Source organism: Balaenoptera acutorostrata, chromosome 4, assembly GCF_949987535.1.
Source record: "Balaenoptera acutorostrata chromosome 4, mBalAcu1.1, whole genome shotgun sequence".
Classification (NCBI taxonomy): domain Eukaryota; kingdom Metazoa; phylum Chordata; class Mammalia; order Artiodactyla; family Balaenopteridae; genus Balaenoptera; species Balaenoptera acutorostrata.
Window position 1 is genome coordinate 111,645,520 of NC_080067.1, and position 20,727 is coordinate 111,666,246.

At 33.3% G+C, this 20,727-nt stretch overlaps 1 protein-coding gene across 1 annotated transcript in view; it reads right to left on the bottom strand.

Moving 5' to 3' along the window:
• Positions 1-3,181: 3,181 nt before the first annotated feature.
• CHMP2B (charged multivesicular body protein 2B) overlaps positions 3,182-20,727 on the bottom strand; it is a 30,559-nt gene continuing 13,013 nt past the window's right edge. The window contains exons 2-6 of the mRNA XM_007164093.2: positions 18,049-18,140; positions 12,422-12,616; positions 8,444-8,546; positions 5,084-5,190; positions 3,182-4,879 (exon numbers count right to left, since the gene is read on the bottom strand). Coding sequence (XP_007164155.1) covers positions 4,769-4,879; positions 5,084-5,190; positions 8,444-8,546; positions 12,422-12,616; positions 18,049-18,140 — 608 coding nt within the window. The 3' untranslated portion in view covers positions 3,182-4,768. The remainder of the gene's footprint in view (positions 4,880-5,083; positions 5,191-8,443; positions 8,547-12,421; positions 12,617-18,048; positions 18,141-20,727) is intronic.

The window sequence follows — 20,727 nt, forward strand, 5'->3', positions numbered from 1 at the left end:
TCTGTAAAAATATTGAATCGCTATGTTGTACACCTGAAATTAACATAATATTCTAAATCAACTATACTTCAATTTAAAAAAAGAATGCACTTCTTTAAAACTTGTAGGCAGAACTAGACTGTAATGTGATAGCACTATCAAATAATGACTTTGTTTTGCATTTTGAATGTCAATCTGCTGGCAATGTTTAACTTATTTTATGTAACAAAAATGGGAATTAGACTAAATTTTTTTATTTAGAATGCTTACTAAACTACACTGTCCTGTCTCTTGCTTTTTGTAATATTAATAAAGACCAAGCATTATACAGGTCATAATCTATGTAGATTATGTATGTCTGTGCACACATAATCAGCATTAATTGGATGGCTAGAAACTTTGATATATCATGAGCAACAAAAAAATTAGTTTTTATGGGATTGACATATATACACTGATATGTATAAAATAGATAACTAATGAGAACCTGCTGTATAGCACAGGGAACTCTACTTCGTGTCGCTGTATGGTAGAAACTAACACAACATTGTAAAACAACTATACCCCAATAATAATAATTAAAAAAAATTAGTTTTCAGTGGCCTGATCATCCATGCTTAAGGACACATCTAGCACCCAGGAGGTGTTAAATAATATATATATTTAACTATATATTTAATATTTACTATATATATAGAGAGAGGCTTTTCTTAATTGAGAGTAAATTCCAAATTTTTCAGCTATGTGGATTTATAAGTACTTTCTCTTGATAATTCACCTGCTTAAAGCATACATTAGTTGGGGAAGTGATTCTTTAGTTTGCAAAAGGCAGGGCAAAATGTACATACATATATACACACCTAAAAATACATATATGCATGCCTTTGAAACTTGCAAATAGGAGCAAATGTAATGCAATATAAATCTAGAATAGTTTTTGCACTTAAAATCCAGACTTTTTGCACTTAAAATATGAAACTGCTGGGAATGTTTAATCTGACATTATATAGCAAAAACAAGCATGTGTATATGCTTAGTCATCATTACAGATGTATGTTTAGATCATATTATCAGACATTCATTTTAAAGGTCATTCTTTGCAACTTTAGATACAATTAGCATTGGAAACCAACTTTTCTCCCTAAAAATATTTTGAATCAATACTTAATATTGAAATAGCAATTCCTTAGTTATTTAGCTATTCATTGGTTATAAATGCACTGGTATTTGCTATAAACTCATTTGTATAAATGAGTTTTGAGACTATATTTTCTAAGTATATTGAGATAGAATTTTAACAGATACTGGCCTTTTTAAAAAAATAGAAAATAGTTAGTGTTATTTAGAATCCTAAACTGCAATTAAACAAATGACAAATGTGATTTGCTGTGCAGTATCTATGTGTTCATACATTTGGGAATAAACGTCAAAAGCTGACTTTAGCCACACAGCCTTTCCATCTCATGTTTTTGTGAGCTCTTCTGTGGTAAATCTTCAGGAATTCAGTAGAGTTCCGCTAAAATGGAAAGATCTGTTTGTCACTTACCTATTGGTATACTCAATTTTACCCTGTAGAGGTGGTTGAGAAACTCATTCATGTAATTTACCTTTCCATATCTAATGGTGGAAGTATTTATTTAGTTAAAGGAAACCTTTTCAGTGGTTGGGGACAGAGGTGTGTGTGTGTGTGTGTGTGCGCGCGCGCGCGCGTGTAGCACGTCTTCAGGTTCTTAGGAGGATGGCACGTGGGGGAGGAGGAAGTTTGTGTGCTGTTCCAGTAGCAGGGTACCTCACCTCAGACTTCAGGATCCTCAGGCTTCAATCCAATTGACTCTTGAAGGAACTAAGTTACATGAATGGTCTTAAATACCTTTATGGGACTCAGCTTCTACAGAAAGGAAATTGGAAAGGTGATCTATTTTTTTGTAGCTGCAAAACCCTATTCATGTAGAGTAATGGCATCAAAGGAGAAGGTCATCACAGGTCTCTTTTCAGATCTGCACATACACTGTTTTAACATGGCAGTGTCTGAAAAGGGGGTGCATGTTTAAATTGGGCCCACTGGGATCAGGCTAGAAGCGTCGCTACTGGGCTAGTAAGGAATGCACATGTGGCCAAGGGGCAAGGGCAGGATTCTCCTAAAGGCATTCATTACAAAGAATAAAATACACATCACTGTGCAGGTCAAATAACATAAAGCTCACAGGCTACTAGATTCCCCACTCTGGTCTACAAGGTCACTATCTTTTTAAAAATTTTTTTAAAATTTACTTTATTGAAGTATAGTTGATTTTCAATGTTGTGTTAATTTCCTGAGCCCATTTCCACTATCCCTGCCATGACCAGGTGCTCCTCTCAGAGCACAGAGTACAGTCTGTGCAACACAGTCATCTGACAGATGGTCATTTTATGTTTTCTAAGATGAGTATTGACATTTCCGTACCACATTCTACTTCTCTGAGACTCAGCCATCTCCTCCATCCATGACTTTCACACTCAGTAATAGGATATGACATTGGGCTGCATCCCTTTCAGTAACAGAGAAATTGCTATACTCCTCTGCTCTCTTTCTACTGGCAAACTTTTGTTTGACTACAGCTGTTAAAGAAATCCTTTTGCCAGAAGTAGGAAATGAGGGAAATCAAGTTTAAAAAAAAAAAAATCAGTATTTTCATTAAACTCAGTGTGTAAGAATCCTTGTTTCCTAATCTTAAGGGTCTAAAAGGAAGTTTTATTTTTAGCAAAGGATAGCGTAACATTACAAATTTAAAGTGACTGTTTGTGAAAACTGCCACTACAGCATTTTATAAATGTAGCCAAATCAGAATGACTCTACTTTTTCCTTTGGATCCCAAAGTCTTCTGTGGCATCCATTTTTGACTGAAATTTTAAAAATAAGCTCTAAGACCTATCTGTTTAAAAATGGTTATCCCCTGGAAGTTCTAGGAAAGAAATTATCAGATAAATTTCATGTAAAACCACCAAGTCTTAGACTTACTCCATTCACAAACATCAGTCCTGTATCAGCTGCTAATTCTTAAAAAGATAATTATTGTTAAAATGTAAGTAGCAGAGTTATCTAATTTTTCCTTCCAAGAAAGTAATAAAAATTAGTCTTTTGAAAAATTACCAGATATGCATAAAACTTTTAACTTCAGCAGAAACCAAAAATAGAGTTAAAGAGATAAGGGAAAAAAAAGCATAACAGCAATAAACCTTTATTGGGGTTTTTTTTTAACAAAATAATTTAAAAAACAAAACCCCCCACATGTAAACAAGAAAGCAAACAAGAAAGTTAGTTAGCATTATTATGTACATCCAAGAATCAAAACAAGTTCTGGGTTAACATTCCATAATCCAGTAAAATGTTTTGACCCATCAATGTTCAGGGTAACTGCATTTAATATTATCAATAACGGAATCTTATCTTTGAACATTATAAATGGTTTATGGATTATAGACTGTAAACTGTAGGTTTTTGTTTTACCCACCAATCCATATGCCACATGTCTACTAGTCCTAAAATGTATTGATGTTGTCCATATTAGTCCAAAATATCCATTATCCCAAATCAACCAGGTTACAGCTATCTGATCTCCTCCAGAAGAGTTTTTATGCTGGGATGTGCTAGAACCCATATATGACAACATCATTTTTCAAAGCTAACCTAATTCTAAATTCTAACTAATCTGCCACTTCTTCACTTATTCTCACTTTCTATCCATACATTAAATACCATAGCAACTTTACCTTAAAAAATGCAGCTAATACATTAATACACATTCAGGCAGTAATTTCGGACAAAGTTGTAGTTTATTTACCATGAAAAAATGCTAATTTTTAAAATTTAGGTTGAGTACTGTCATAGTAGTGTTATTTAATTGAGAATGATGCCTTCAATTTAGAGGGTTCAGTGTACACATTAATACAGTTCAAAACTAAAGAGATTAAATTATAGCTCATATGGAGAAAATCTCAGTTCTTGGCAGAAAGATCAAAATATATTGTTTTATTACTATAAAATGTTATTAATTCAGTGTCTCTTTTTGCTAATTATATTTAATTCACTTTTATAAGCTTTACAAAAAAGAGCCTGGATAATTTTTGTAAAAGGCTTCAATTTGAGTTTAAAATGTAATTCTTTTCTGTCAGTTAAAATGATTTAAAGATGTGCACAATATGTTTGTGCTATTTAAGGCAGGTGCCAAGCACATTTTGAAAGGTAAGAAACTTACCAACTAGAATGTTCTCCCAAAGGAAAAAAAAAAGAAAAGCTCATAACAGTTTTTGTTTAAGACAGATGTTTAAATAGCACTCTTCTTTCAGGTAATTTAAAAATAATTTGGCAGCTGAACCACCTATGGTCATAACACATATCGCTAACAAAGGACAAGTTAACAGATACAGAATTAATGATATACTTTTAATATTTTTACAGGTCTCTTTAAGCTGGTGCCTAGTGGCTTTAACAAGATTTGTATTCAGTGAAAAAGATTTAGAACATAAACGACACTAAGTAATGAATATAATTTCTCTATGCCGTGCAGAAAAGAAGTCAACATTTTACACATCATCACTCCTAAACAGTTTTAATTAAAATCCAAACTGTTCCCATTTTTGCATCATTGTCATTCTTTGGCAAAAGATTCAAAACAGCCATGGGTTAGGAAACAACTGTTTACTCATGGTCTTCATTTTTGCAAAATAAATGTGTTTTGTAAAAGGAATCTGCACTGTGCCTGGTTTATACTAAATAATTATAATAGGCAAAATATAATGGCTTTTTTGATTAATCTACTCCTAAAGCTTTGAGTTGCCGTTCAATCTCTTCATCGGAGATAGTAGCCTTTGAAGTAGAGGCAGATGGTAAGCTTCGGGCTGCTGATGGCGCTTTGGCCATCTATATTAAAGAGAGAAAAAGAGAAAAAATGTGTATTATCAAACTTTTGGGATAGGACATAAAAGATGTGCTGCAAACAGGTGTAATTTACTTTTCAAACAAATATTAAAAACATACAACCTAACATAAAGGAAAACTTAAAACAATTAAGTGACACAAATGGTAGAGAAAATATTTCCAACTGAGAGAATAAGACATTCATACCTTTCCAGAGATTTCAATTCCAATTTCATCAAGAACTTGATTCACAATATCTTGGCTTTCTTCTTCATCATCAGAGCCTTCAAAGATGTCATCAAGTGTGTCATTGACTTGAGAGGAGGGGAGGAAACAAAGCAGTTACTTTCAAACAGATTTCAGGTTAGGTTTATATTTTTAGAAAAAGGCCCAACTATGTAATTTACACAGTACAAATAAAATTTATGAATGGATGGAGAAAAGTAAAGATCTTAGGTAGTTTACATTTAAGTAGAACAGAAAAAAATTAATAAACAGTTTGTGATAAATGGAAAGGTAAATGATTATAAAGCTTCAAAGGGAAGAGAGTATATCCACCTGGGGGGAAGTAATATGTGAGATGGTCCTTGAAGGACACATAGGATTTAACCAAACAGAGATAGCGTAGTGTGAGCAAAGACATGGTGGAAGGCAATAGGGAATATATATAAGTAAGAGTAAGTTCCTCTGTTTGGTTATTTAAGATGTATAAAGGGAAAATGGTTGAGAGGGAAGAATTAAAGCAACTGGCCTGTGATCATTACTAACATGATCACCGGGGAATGCCCCCAGAGAAAGAAAGACAAGTAACCTAGTCTGACCTCTCTGTAAGCACGCTGCTAATTGCGCTCCTGCTAAACAGACTAATATTAGCTAGCAAGAGAGTCCTTGTTTATGGAATGCTCCTAGCAGGCTGTTTTTGCTTTGGTATTGCTATAGCTACTATCTATGGCTTTATATCCATGACTCCCCAGAAAATAACACATAAGGTAGGTGACCATCTGAGGTATAAATTTAATATATTTCCTAAAGTGCTCTCTTCAACATGAGATGATAAGCAAACCTATTGGACACATCATCTCTTATGCTGGGTCAAAGAGCTTATGTCTGATATGGAAAGAAAAGATCTGGAGAGTCATTTGGGATGTCCCACCACTCTCCTTGTTTTGCATGTGCATCTTAATAGTTTGTATCCTTGACATTGCTACTAAAGCTTGACATTGGTTAAGATCTCTGATTTGTCTGAGCATGGTTTGATAATTTAATTTTTTGTGTTAGTTTAATAGTATAAAGTCAGTTGGAAAAAGCTAAAGAGCTTAAGGCCAAAAAAGTGGACTATCATCTCCGAAGAAGTAAAGTGAATGTTAAGACTTTAATTACAATCTCAATTCTTCCACTTAGTACCTGTGCAACTTTGGAGGAAGTCACTTTACCTCTCTGCGCCTCAGTATTTGCATTGACAAAATAAAGGGGCTTGACCTGAAAATTGTTTCTGATTTATAATGTAGGATTTTATTTTGTAGTCAGAAAGAAGCCACTGCGGGAATATGATCGGCACACTCAGAGGTAAGCTTCTAGAAAAATAATTTAGCAGTGATACTCAGATTGTAGTGAAGTAACAAGGGAGGTGGGGAGTCCAGGTCAGAGTTTATAAGGGCCTGAATGAAAAACTGCTTGCAGAAAAAATGAAAGAAAAGGATGGAGGAGAAACACCAGAATGGTGTAATCAGGATGTAATAAAAATTTCCCAAAGATCTTGTTTCCAAAATCTAAGTGTGAACAAGCGTTGGCACAACACTGTACAATATGAATTCTAATTGGAGAAAGACATGTCCATTTAAACCTTGAATTTATCTTTGGGTGAAAATATTAATGTTAAAATACCTTACTGAAAAAACAAGTAACCACCAATAACTACTATTCTTTCAGACTCACTTTCAAATTACTAAAACACAAACAAGAACTGTGACAGATACAAGTTTTAAGTACAAGCTTATTGACTCTCTTCATTATAGCTTAATGAAATAGTTAATCCCTCTGTTAAGATCTGCTCACACCTGTGCCATCACTGGAATCCACATAAACATATTAGATACCGTGATCATTATATAAATGACAATTCTCTCAGTCATTAAAAATTCACTAATGATGTCTTTGAAAAATTATATTTTTGAAAGTAAAGGTTCAAAGTAAAAACTAAAGTAAACAATTTTTGGAACTATCAAAGATACATGTACAGTATCATTAAACCTTAGAAGGAAAACAGATACTCTGAAATAGAATACTAGAACAAAGGTAAATTTAGGAATCCTAGTAATTTAATTAGATACTATTTTATGCAATAAATGCCGTTAAATTAAAATGCTAGCAGATAAGCAGAACTAAACTGGCATATCCCGACACAGTTGTAAAACAATTAGAAAATATCTTTGCAAAATAATGATGCCAGCTTTGACATGTCATACAAATAATGATTCAATGTTGACCAGGGTGTTGTGAAGGGTCACTCATTCGTTATCGGTGAAATAAAGATGGGCATAGTCCTTCTGGAAAAAGTCTGGCAGTATGAATCAAAAGCTTTATAAAAGTTAATACTCTAAGAACACTGAAGAAATTCAGACAAAGAAACATATTTATCAAAGGATTATCAAATACATTGAACATTTTAAAACAATCTTATTGGCTAATGTAAGAATGGTTCAATAAATTAGGGTATATTGATGTTACATAATATTAAAGCCATTAAAAAAAAAAGACTTCAGAGAAAATTCAAGGTAATGAGTACATGTTTATGTTATACTACTGTTTTGTAAAGGCAAGGTAAGATTCAAAATTGTCCATGTTATATTATCTCACTTTAGAAGACATGGAAAAATATAGGAAAGACATATACAATGTTAACACTAAGTATATCTGGGTGGTGTGATGATAAATTTTTTTTATAGCTTTGTTCATTTTATTCCTCATATTTCCACCACAGCCTGTAGTTTATACTCAAAAAGAAGAAAATTAAATATTAAATTTAGACTCTGGAAAGGGAAAAAGAAAAAAGAATGAAAGAACTCCGTTATCTCTACCTCCAGTATAAATAGATTTTCTATAGCATGAAATATATACATTAAATTTATATATAGATAGATATACATTAGATATTCTATAGTATGAAAAAATATAAATATATCTTTTATATATATTCATAGATCTTCTCTAGTATGAAAGAATCAACACAACTCTTAAACTATCTAACTTATACCAGGAAGAAGTATTTTATTCACAAGTTGGTTTGGGTCCTCTAATCAACAAAGTAAAACTGCTGAGGCCAATATGGCATAGAAATATGGCATCACATATTTTATATATTTCCTTCAGTTAAATGTTAATAGAATTTTGAGCCTTCTATAAAAATACAATGAAATTACAATATAGTCATCTATCTAGAAGGGAGCTGTATCATTTCTTTTCTCATCATTTGTGCCTTCGTGGATGAGAATATGAGGTTGCTAGTAAATAAACTTGTTAATTCAAAGAGAAAAACCTGTAAATTTCATTACAAGTTATTAAACTTACTCATTTCTTCAGTCATTTCCATTTTCATGTTTTCCTTCTGGAAATTCTGCATTGTTTGTAATGTCTTTTGTGGATCCATCTTCTTGTTAACCGCCTGCATTGTCTAAATGTATGAAAAGATTCACGTTAGCTACATAATTATGAAAATTTTACTATGGAATAAGTCCAAAGGGAGCACATCAAAAAAAGGCAGGTTTCTTAAAGATATTCTACCATAATCAAACATAATAGTGTTAGTATTCTAGAAAAAAATGAAATGCTCATTTGGAAACCACCTGCTTAACATCTATATAATAAAGACAACTGCGAAAAACCTCATCTGAACAGTAGGCAAAAAATTATATAATAAAAAACACTGACAACATAAAATCCACTGCTACTCAAATGGGAAAACTACATTTGCCTATAATGTGGCAAGCAGGTAATATCTAAATTAAAAAGAATTTTTAAATTTTTTCAAAAATTTTCAAAAGTTTTAATGTCTAAATTAAAGGATATACTGGCATACATATTTAACCTATTAATTCATTTTAAACCATGATTTCAAGAAATGTTCAAAACATTGAGTTTTGCAAAAATACGTGAAAAGAATTCTCTTACATTTTATATTCACAACCACTTTTATTAAAAGAAATTAATGCCACCTAGTAAGACCAAAATATTTTATATATTATTATTATATATGTGTCTGTGTATATATTATATGTGTGTATTATATGAAATATGTCAGTTTCAAAGATACAAAGCAAACACAGTCTTTTATGCATGCTGCAGTCAAAGTAATCTTTGCAAGTATGACACTGTACCCCCCCCACCCCCCACCAGCCCACACATACCTAACTCTCCAGTGGCTTTGCATTGCTTTTAGTATTAAAAGCCAAATTCCATACTTGACCTGTGATACCAAGCACCATTTGAACTCTGCTTAACAAGCCAGTCTCATTCTACACCACTGCCCTCTAGACACACTGATCTTATATTTCCTTAAATGTGCCATGTTTCCTCCTGCCACAGGACCTTTGCATATACTGTCTCTTACCTGGAATGCTCTTCTTTATTTGCTTTCACTATCAATACTTCAGATTTCAGTTTATATACAACTTTCTTAGGGAAGTAGTCCCTGACACCCTAGTTTAGAATAGATACCCCTATTAAATCCTTCTCACTATAGATAAAATTTTATTTATTGGTGTAAATTATATTACTTTACTCGCAAATTACATTATTGTTACAAAAATATACTAAAAACAACAATGATGCTGACAGTGATAATAGAGCAGCTAATGCCTATATATATTAGCTTTCTGTGTGCCAGGCACTGTTCTAGAACTTTACATATAATAATATTTAAAGTTAATTGACATTTAAACCTAACAAGTCTTTATGTGCTAGGTATTACCATTTCCCCTGCATTACAAATGGAGAATGAAGGTATAGGAAGGTGAAATAGCTTGCTAAGGTCACATAGCTACCAAGTGAGATCTGAACCCAAGTAGTCTGACTCCAAAGCTTATGTTTTTAATCACTGCACTAAACTACATCTCAAATGGGCTGCTTTTTAAATAGACTTTAACCTATTACAGGTTAAGCCCTTGCCTGGTTTTGCTTTCCATTTCATCTCCATCACTTATTATAATTCCTACTTAGGGGACCTAAACAAATATTTCCTGAATTAATAAATTTCTGAGAAATTTAAGTGAAAACTAATTCATACATTGCTATATGGCAGGACCACATTAGGTACCTTTTCCTCCCCTATCACTTGCAGAAAATTGCAAAATGAGCAGTCTTCCTCCTCAACATTATTGAAACGTTATCCAGTCCAGGTGTGAGATCTTCAGATATGACCTTTTCCTCAAATTAGACAGATGTTTAGTTCTGTCAACTTGGTAAAACCAAAAAAGGGAAAAAAAGTTTTTGCCTTTGACTGTGTTTTTCACTGTAAAATGACTAAGATTCCTAGAGAGTAAAAACTAACAGAACGAAGCTATATCGAAACATTCTGTTTTTTTAAGGAACACATGTGCCACTGTACATAAGATGGACACATTCTATTTTCATGTGTCCTGCAGTCTAAAAGGCAATTATACTTGATCCTCATTATTTCTGGATTCCTTAGTTTTGAATTTGCCTACTCACTAAAATATATTTGTAACAAGTCAACACTTGCAGTACTTTTGTGCTCATTTGTGGACATGTGCAGAACTGCAAAACATCTGAGTCACCCAACACACGTTTCCAGCTTAGTTCAAGCAAGGTGACACTCTGCCATCTTGACTCAGCACTAATACTGTAAATTCGTGTCTTCTTTGTGGTTTATTTTGTGCCTTTGGTTGGTTGGGGGTTAAAATGTACTAAAGTGTGGTCTAGCGTTTCTAAATGCAAGAAGTCCATGACGTGCCTTGGATCAAATGTGGAAAAATTGGAAAAAATACAAATGTGGAGAAAATACATTTGTTAGATAAGCTTTTTTCAGGCATGAGTTACAGTGCTGCTGACCATGAGTTCAATGTTAATGATCAACTATGATAAGTAAGGTGTCTTTCAACAGAAACATATAAAACAAGGTTACGTATAGACTGGTTGACAAAAGTTGTGATCAAAGGCTCACAGGAACCTAGGTCTGCATTTCCCCTAGGAGCAATGGTTTGATATTCCCTAATTCAGTATTCCTGACTTTATAGAACGTAACTACTGCAAATAATGAGAATCAACTGTTATGTACTTTTCTCCTAATATAAACCTGTACTTTCTCTCCTCTGTGGCTTTTCTTCCTTTTGCTCTTCACATTCATATTCTTTCTTCCCTTTATTTAAAGTCTAGTGATATTTAAGACCTAGGTCTTCTGCAAAGTCTTTCAGATCAAGTATAATTGCCTTTTAGACTGCAGAACACAGGGAAATAGAATGTGTCCATCTTATGTACAGTAAGTACTATTCAAGGATCTGTGCAGTTTACTGAAACCTAGCATAGACTGATGTATAGTGAGTTTCCTTTTCAGACACATCTTAACCTCCTCCCATCCCCGACTGAACTATATAAGATCTGTGAGAGCAGAGCCTTTGTCTTGAACTTCTGATTTCTCACAATTCTTAATATACATCAAAGAGCTCATTATTTATTAAATGTCTGAAAGGCTCACAGTCCTTTGAGTTCTATAGTAAGAACACTAATTTTTTTTTTAATGTAAAGACTGTAAGTTAGGGCTTCCCTGGTGGCGCAGTGGTTGAGAGTCTGCCTGCCAATGCAGGGCACACGGGTTCGAGCCCTGGTCTGGGAGGATCCCACGTGCCGCGGAGCAACTAGGCCCGTGAGCCACAATTACTGAGCCTGCGCGTCTGGAGCCTGTGCTCCGCAACAAGAGAGGCCGCGATAGTGAGAGGCCCGCGCACCGCAATGAAGAGTGGCCCCCGCTTGCCGCAACTAGAGAAAAGCCCATGCACAGCAACGAAGACCCAACACAGCCATAAATAAATAAATAAAATAAAAATAAATAAAAATTAAAAAAAAAAAAAAAAAAAAAAGACTGTAAGTTAAACTTAAGTTCCTGATAAAAATTAACTGATAAATTCTTCTCACAATACTCATGTGTCCTTCTGACACATTCATGAAAATGAATCAAGAGAAAATTATTATTCAAATTATTATACCAAAACTTATGGCATAATGAAATAAGGCCAAAAATCTTAAAATGATGTTTTAAGTCAATTTTAAAAATTTAGAAGCTACATATAATCTTGGAACAGTGGAACTGCCCTGGAACAAAAAATTTTATATTAAAACAAATCAATAAAAAAATCTAGAAATATTTATCTGGATTATGTAGTATTATAACTCATTTTATTAAAAATTACAAAGATTCTGTACCACATATATATCAGAAGGTGCTTTAAATTTAATTTGAATCTAATCTGAATACTGACATTTAAATATCTCAGATAAAATCATAAAGCTATGGATATAAAGGTTCCCACTTACTTTTGCTGTAGTAGACATTGCTCCTGCCATCTTCATCTGGGAATTCATCACTTTTGTTTGTGTGGACATAGACGTGACTTTTGAACTTACAGCAAAAGTTCTTGTTTTCTGTTTCCTTAGATGTACAAGCTGTTTGGCTAAAACTCTGCAAGCTTCTTTATTACCAATCTTGGCCATTTTCTTAATTTCTAATTCCTAAGAGAGGAAATAAAAAGAGGGGAACAAAATCATTAAGGGGGAGTCCTCAATGATTTAAGAAGAATAGACTGAACATATATAATATACCATTTCACCCTGATTATGAAGAGAAAGAGGCTAGTATAAAGCCACAGAAATAGTAATTTGAGAGGGAAATTTATTCTACATGTTTACATGGAATAGAGAGAACTAGTACCTTCATCCAGAATTACAAAACAAGTGTACAAAACAGTACTCACATAAAGCCCAGAAGAGAATTTATAAACTCAAACCAAAAGCAGGTAGGAAAAAAAGGAAAAAATAAATAATCAAACGAAGAGTTGGTAGGAGATAGCAAAAAAGAAGACCACAGTGGTATATTTAAAGCTAGTAATATAGACAATCATGTTAGGTGAAAAGGTCCATCTCCATTTCAAATAAAAGGTACACTGTTAGATTAGATAAGAACATAAAGGCAATTATATGCTATCTCAAGAAACCAACTTTAATTACCAAAACAAAGCTAAATAAAGCTAAGTAAAAGGATAGAAAAATATATTCTATATAAATACTTATTAAAATCTGGAAATTTGGAGTGGTTACATTAACCAGATCAAAAAAACTTAAAAAAAGGAGTATTACCAGAATAAAAAGGGGCATTTCATAATAATAAAGGAATTAATACATAAAGGTGTCAAAACAATCCTAAATGTGTACGCACCTAAAACAGTACTTCCAAATTTATGAAGCAGAAACTGACAGAACTGAAAGACGTAACAGACAAATACATAACTAGGATGAGGGGTATCAACAACTCCTTTCTGAAGTATATTGCTGTACTTGTTAGGACAAATGGACAGAAAATCTGTAATGATACAGAAGATTTACAAAAACACTATCACCAACTTGACCTAAGCAACATTTACTAAAAGCTCCATCGCCAACAGCAGAATACTCACTCTTTGCAAGTGTACACTAAAAAAAAAAAAATCACCAAAATATATCATATTCTGTAACAGAAAACAAGGCTCAACAAATATAAAAGGATTGAAAGCATACGAGGTATGATCTCTAACTACAGTAAAATTAAACTAGAAAGCAGTAAGAAAAATATGAAAGGAAAAACAGAAGCAGATATCAAACAATGTGGTTTGAAATAAGTCATGGGTTAAAGAAAAAAATCAGAGGGGAAATGAGATAATATTTTAAATTAATAAAATGAAAATGCCCCATATCAAAACGTGTGAGCTGCAGTTAAAAATAATTCTTAGAAATGTATAGCGTTAGAGCTTACATTAAAAAAATGAATATCTCGTCAGCTTCAAAATAGAGAAAGGAGAAAGAAGAGCAAATAAAACATAAAGTAGGGCTTCCCTGGTGGCGCAGTGGTTGAGAATCTGCCTGCCAACGCAGGGGACACGGGTTCGAGCCCTGGTCTGGGAAGATCCCACATGCCGCGGAGCAGCTGGGCCCCTGAGCCACAATTACTGAGCCTGCGTGTCTGGAGCCTGTGCTCCGCAACAAGAGAGGCCGCGATAGTGAGAGGCCCGCGCACCGCGATGAAGAGTGGCCCCCACTTGCCACAATTAGGGAAAGCCCTCGCACAGAGACGAAGACCCAACACAGCCAAAAATAAATAAATAAATAAAAATTAAAAAAAAAAATAAAGTAAACAAAAGGAAGGAAATAATATAAACAAGAAAAGAAATCTGTGAACTAGGAAAGAAAAAAATACAGAAAATTAATGAGATCAAAGGCTGGTTTTTTACAAGAAATTGATCAAATTGATAAACCATCAGCCAGTCAGAAGAGGGAGAAAAACCGAGACAGACAGAGAGAACACACAAACGATAAATATTGGGAATGTAAAGGGAGGCATCACTTTATATCCTAAAGATGTTAAAGAATAATAAAAAATATTATAAACACGATGTCATTACCTTTTAAAATTTAGTAGAAATGGGCAAATTACTTGACAGATGCACACTACCAAATCTCATTCAGAAAGGGAGATAGCGTGATCCATTCTATATCTATTTTCTAAAAATTGAAAATTTTAGAATTTAAAAATCTATCCACAAAGATAGATTTTTGTGTAGCTTAAAGTCTATCCACAAAGAAAACTTCACTCCCAGTGCTTTACTGATGAAACCTATCAAACATTTAAGAAAGAAATACACAAACCCTTCCAGTAAATGAAACAGGAAGGGACACTTGCCAATTCATGCTTTAAGGTCAGCAGTACTCTGATGTCAAAACCATATAAAGACACTATACAAAGAGATAACTACAAATTAACAGCTTTTATGAACAGAGATGCTAATATTCTTATGAAAATTTCAGCAAATTGAAATAAAAGTATTTTTAAAAAATTCATCATTACCAATGAAGTTCATCCCAGTAGCAAAAGCTTGATTCAGCTTTGGAATTCAACTTTGGAATTCATCAATGATGTAATTCACTATACTAACAGACTAAAGAAGAAGAACTACATAATCATCATTTCAATAGATGCCAAAAAAAAAAATCACTTGACAAAATTAATTCCCCATAAAAACTCTCAACAAACTAGATGCAAAAGGAACTTCCTCAACCTGAGAAAGGGCCTCTACAAAAAGCCTACAGTTGATATCATACTTAATGATGAAAGACTGAATGTTTTCCCCTAAAATCAATAAAAAGGTTATAAACCACTTTTAACATTGGAAGTTCTGGCCAGTGTAATAAGGTATAAAAAAAAAAAGCATCAAGATTGAAAAGGAAGATGAAAAATTTTATTTACACAGATGACATGATTGTCTATGTAGAAATAGACAACAGAATAGAATAAAATAGAACAGAATCCACAAACAGGCTACTAGAATAAGTGAGTTTAGGAAGGTTACAGGATAAAAGATAAATATACAAAAAAATGAATGTATTTCTAAATACCAGCAAAACAAAATCAGAAATCTGATGAAAGAAGCACAGGATCAGTATAATTACAAGTGCAAATACTGCTCAGAAAAATTTTAATCTAAATAAATAGAGAGATATAGCATGCTCATGGGTTGAAAGATTAATATTGTTAAGATGGTAAATTGGTTCAATGTAATCCCAATCAAAATCTGATCCTTTTTTGTAGAAACTGACAAGTTTACTTTAAAGTTCATAGGGAAATACAAAGCACCTAAACTAGCCAAAACAATTTTAAAAAGAAGCACAAAACTTAAGGGTTAATGCTATATAACTTTAAGACTTAATTATTAAGTGTTAGTAAAAACAGTGTGGTATTGGCTTAAAAATAGTCATATAGTAAAGCAATTATACTCTAATAAAGATGTTAAAAAAAAAAAAAGAATAGTTATATAGGTCAATGGAATAGCATAGAGTCAAGAATGAGGCCCACGTGTACTTGAACAAATGATTTTCCGTAAAGATGACAAGATATTTGAATAGGGAAACAAATGATGATGGAACAACTGAATATCCAAATGCAAAATGTGAACCTCTACCCTTACCTGACAACATAGTAAAATTTAATTCAGTAAGATTCACAGTCCTAAATGTAAGAACTGAAATTATAATACTTCTAGAAGAAAATCTCAGAGAAAATATTAGTGACTTAGGGTTAGGCAAAGATGTCTTAGATAGGACACTAAAAGTACTAAATAACAGAAGAAAAAAATAATAAATTTCACTTGATCAAAATAAAAATCTTCTGTTCCTCAAAAGACACTCTTAGGGAAATAAAGGACCAAGCCAAGAACTGGAAAAAATAACGGCAAAACATATATTTAATAAAGCACTTGCATTCAGAATATATAAAGAACTCTCACAACTAAATAATTAGAAAACAACTTGATGAAAAAAATAGATAAAATATTTCAATAGACACTTTGGCAAAGAGAATATGTAAATGGTGAACAGGCACATGAAAAGATGCTGAACATCATTAGTGATTAGGGAAATGCAATTTAAAATGACAATCTACTACACACCACTAGAATGGATAAAATATAAAGACTGTAAACTCCAACTATTGGCTGGGATGTGAAACAATTTTACTCTCATATATAACTGGTGGGAACAACAACTTTGAAAAATTGTTTAGCATTCTTATACAGTCAAACATACATTTAACCTGTGATCTACCAAGCAATCCCACCCCTAGGAAACATGTTCAAACAAAGACTTCAACTGAATGTTTATAACAACCTTTATCAAAATAGCCAAAACCTGGGAATAACCCAAATGTCCACTGGCTGGTGAATGGGATAGACAAAATGTGAAATGTCCACACAGTGAAATAACATTCATCAATAAAAAGGAGTTAGTATTCATACATGTAACAACACTGATTAATCTCAAAATAATTATGAATGAAAGAAGCCATATAAAAATGAATTCACTTTATGATTCCATCTATATAGAATTCTAGGAAATGTAAACTAATCTACAATGACAGATCAGTGTTGCCTAACTATGGAGGGAAACAGGAAGGGATGGGTAGAAGGGATTACAAAGGGAAAAAGGAAACTTTTGGGGATGATGGATATGTTCATTACCTTGACTGTAGTAATGGTTTCATGAGTTAATACATATGTCAAAATGTATCAAATTGTATGCTTTAAAAATGTACAGTCAGGGCTTCCCTGGTGGTGCAGTGGTTTAGAGTCTGCCTGCTAATGCAGGGGACGCGGGTTCGAGCCCTGGTCTGGGAGGTTCCCACATGCCGCGGAGCGGCTAGGCCCGTGTGCCACAACTACTGAGCCTGTGCGTCTGGAGCCTGTGCTCCGCAACAAGAGAGGCCACGATAGTGAGAGGCCCGCGCACCGCGATGAAGAGTGGCCTCTGCTTGCCGCAACTAGAGAAAGCCCTCGCACAGAAATGAAGACCCAACAGAGCGAAAAATAAATAAATAAATTAATTAATTAAAAAAAAATGTACAGTCAACTGCATGTCAATTATACCTCAATCATGCTGGTTTTTAAAAATATTTTAAGCAACATACATTTAAAAGTATAACATAAAAATACAGAAAGATAGCCAATCTATTAAAAAAGTACATTTATTATCACAGACCCAATAACAGTTAAAATAAGACACCTATGAGTTAACAATTATTTTCTTGTAACACTGTCTTGTTTTCTAGGACTATTTTATCTTTGCTGTTAACTGACAAGAAGGTGGCTCTGTTTTGAGCAATATTTCTTCCTAGGCATTCATGTCTTTCACAAACTGAAGAATATAATCAGCAGAATACACAATACACAGAATCCTGATAAAAGTCAGCAGAATGACACAGTAAACAAAGGTAAGCAGAAATTGCAGGAAGACGTTAAATGTCATTTCTTAGTAAAGTAAATCACTTACCACCTGTCGTGTCTTTTTCCTAGTTAGCTAATTATTCCAACACTGATTTCTAAATTTGTTTGAAAAGTTAAAATGAAATTCAATGTTCTACTTACCAGCTGTTTTTCTTGTTTCTCTAAAGCTGCTCGATCTCTGATTATAGCCCTCTGTGTACCTCGTAACTCTCGATTCTGTTCCTTTATTACATCTAAGAGAACCACAAAAGACACCTAAATGTATGAGTTGTAAAATCTTCTTCAATACCATTTAAAATATTGGACTCAGAAACCTCAATAAAATAAATAAATAAACCTTAATTTACAAGGTGTTAAATTTTTTTTGTTTCAATTCAATATACTAAAAATTAATCAAATGTTAAAACAAATTATAAATATTGATTATATAAAAAACTACAGAAGTGCAAATATGCAAATATGCTATAGTTTGGCCAAAAGTATATATAAATCACAGTAAAATACTCCCTTAGAGAACTGATTATTATACAGTGTTTTATATGGCATATATATATATGTCATATGCATATACATGTGCACGCGTGCACACACACACACCCTTTTCATCTCTCCTTACTCCAGTATTACATGAAATTCCAAGAAGGAAGACAAGCAATGTGTTTATTACATCTTTTTTCCTACACTAAGTCATCATAACAGAGTGAAGCAGCCGACCTTCCAATGAAGCAGACCTGGATTTGAATCGCACCTCTGCCACTTGATAATTATATGATGATACTTTGCAAAGTTAGTTAACACTCTAAACCTCAGGTTTCTTACAAAATTAGGATTGTTGTTAAGGAGTAAATAACATACACAATGCCCTGATATATTGTAAGTGTCCAGTCATTGTTAATGTCTTTTTCATTTATCTCAAATCATCAGGATCCACCGGTCTCACCTTTTTTTTTTAAAAAGATTTTTTTGATGTGGACCATTTTTAAAGTCTTTATTGAATTTGTTACAATATTGCTTCTGTTTTATGTTTTGGTTTTTTGGCTGTGAGGCATATGGGATCTTAGCTCCCCGACCAGGGGTCGAACCCACACCCCCTGCATTGGAAGGCGAAGTCTTAACCACTGGACTGCCAGGGAAGTCCCAGTCTTACCTTTTGAAGACTTAAAATATTAGTCTGAGACTGACAGACTATCATTTGGGTTAACAGTGATTTACTAAACAGTGATTTCTTCAAAGGATCACAGATATGGATAGTAATGTTTGCCAAAACTCTTCCCTCATTGTCAGGAATCTTGCTAAGTGCTTTACATACAGTATACAGTATAATGTTCACAATAATGCCATGGAGTTGATTTTTCTATTATTTTATATATATGAGAAAACTAAGTGTTAGCAAGTTTAAATAATGTGCCCAAGGAATCCAAGTGTTGTCTCCTGAATCAGTGATCTTAATCATTTCACTAGAGTACCTTTTCAGTAAAGAGATAGATTTAAAACCACCACCACCACAACAGAAAGAACAGTCTCTTCATCAAATGGCACTGGGAAAACTAGATATCCACATGACACACACACACAAAAAGAAATTGGACCCCTACCTAACACCATATATAAAAATTAACTCATAAAAGATTAATGACCCAAATATAAGAGCTAAAATCATAAAACTCAGAAGAAAACACAGGAGTAAATCTACATGATTTGGGATTTGGCAATTGATTCTTAGATATGACACTAAAAGCACAAGCAACAAAAGAAAAAAATAGATAAACTGGACTTCGTGAAAATTAAAAACTGATTAAAGGACATTATCAAATGAAAAGACAGTGTAGAAAATGGGAGGAAATATATGTAAATTATATGAGTCTAGTATCCAGAATATATAAAAAACTCTGACAACTCAAAAACAAAAGACAAACAACTCAATAAATGAGTGAAGGCCTTGAATAGACATTTCTCCAAAGAAGATACACAAATGGCCAATAAACACTTGGAAAAGATGCAAAATATCATTAGTCATTAGGAAAACCAGATACCACTTCACATCTGCCAAAATGGCTATAATCAAAAACAGGAAAATAAGTGTTGATTTGCCAGTAGGAATGTAAATTATTTCAGCCACTGTGGATAACAGTTTGGTGGTTCCTCAAAAAGTTAAACAGAAAATTACCAAATCACCTCACAATTCCCCTCCTAGGTATTCACCCAAAAAAACTGAAACAAGTACCTAAACAAATACTCTACACAAATGCAGCGCTATTTACAATAGTCAAAAGGTGGAAACAACTCAAATATCCGTGAACTGATGAATTCATAAACAAACTGTGGTATATACATATAATATAATGGAATATTGTTCAGTTATTTTAAAAAATGAAGTACTGATACATACTGCAACATGGATAAACCTCAAAAGCGTGGTAAGTGAAAGAAGCCAGTTACAAATGGTCTTTTATGATTATACTCATATGAAATATCCAGAATAGGTAAATCCACAAAGACAGAAAGCAGATTGATAGTTGCCAGGAGTTGGAGAGAGGGGGGAACAGATGAGTCACCACTTAATGGATATAAGGTTTTATTTTAAAGTGATGAAAATGTTTTAGAACTAGAGATGGTGGTTATACACCATTGTGAATGTACTAAATGCTACAGACCTGTTCACTCTAAAATGATTAATGTCATGTGACTTTCATCTCAATTAAAACAGCAGCAAAGCCAGCAACCGTTACCTTTTTAGTGATGGAGCATCACAACTTATATTCTACACATTTCTGTTTTAATGAAACTTTACTCAGAATACAAATAACTAATTACACTGAG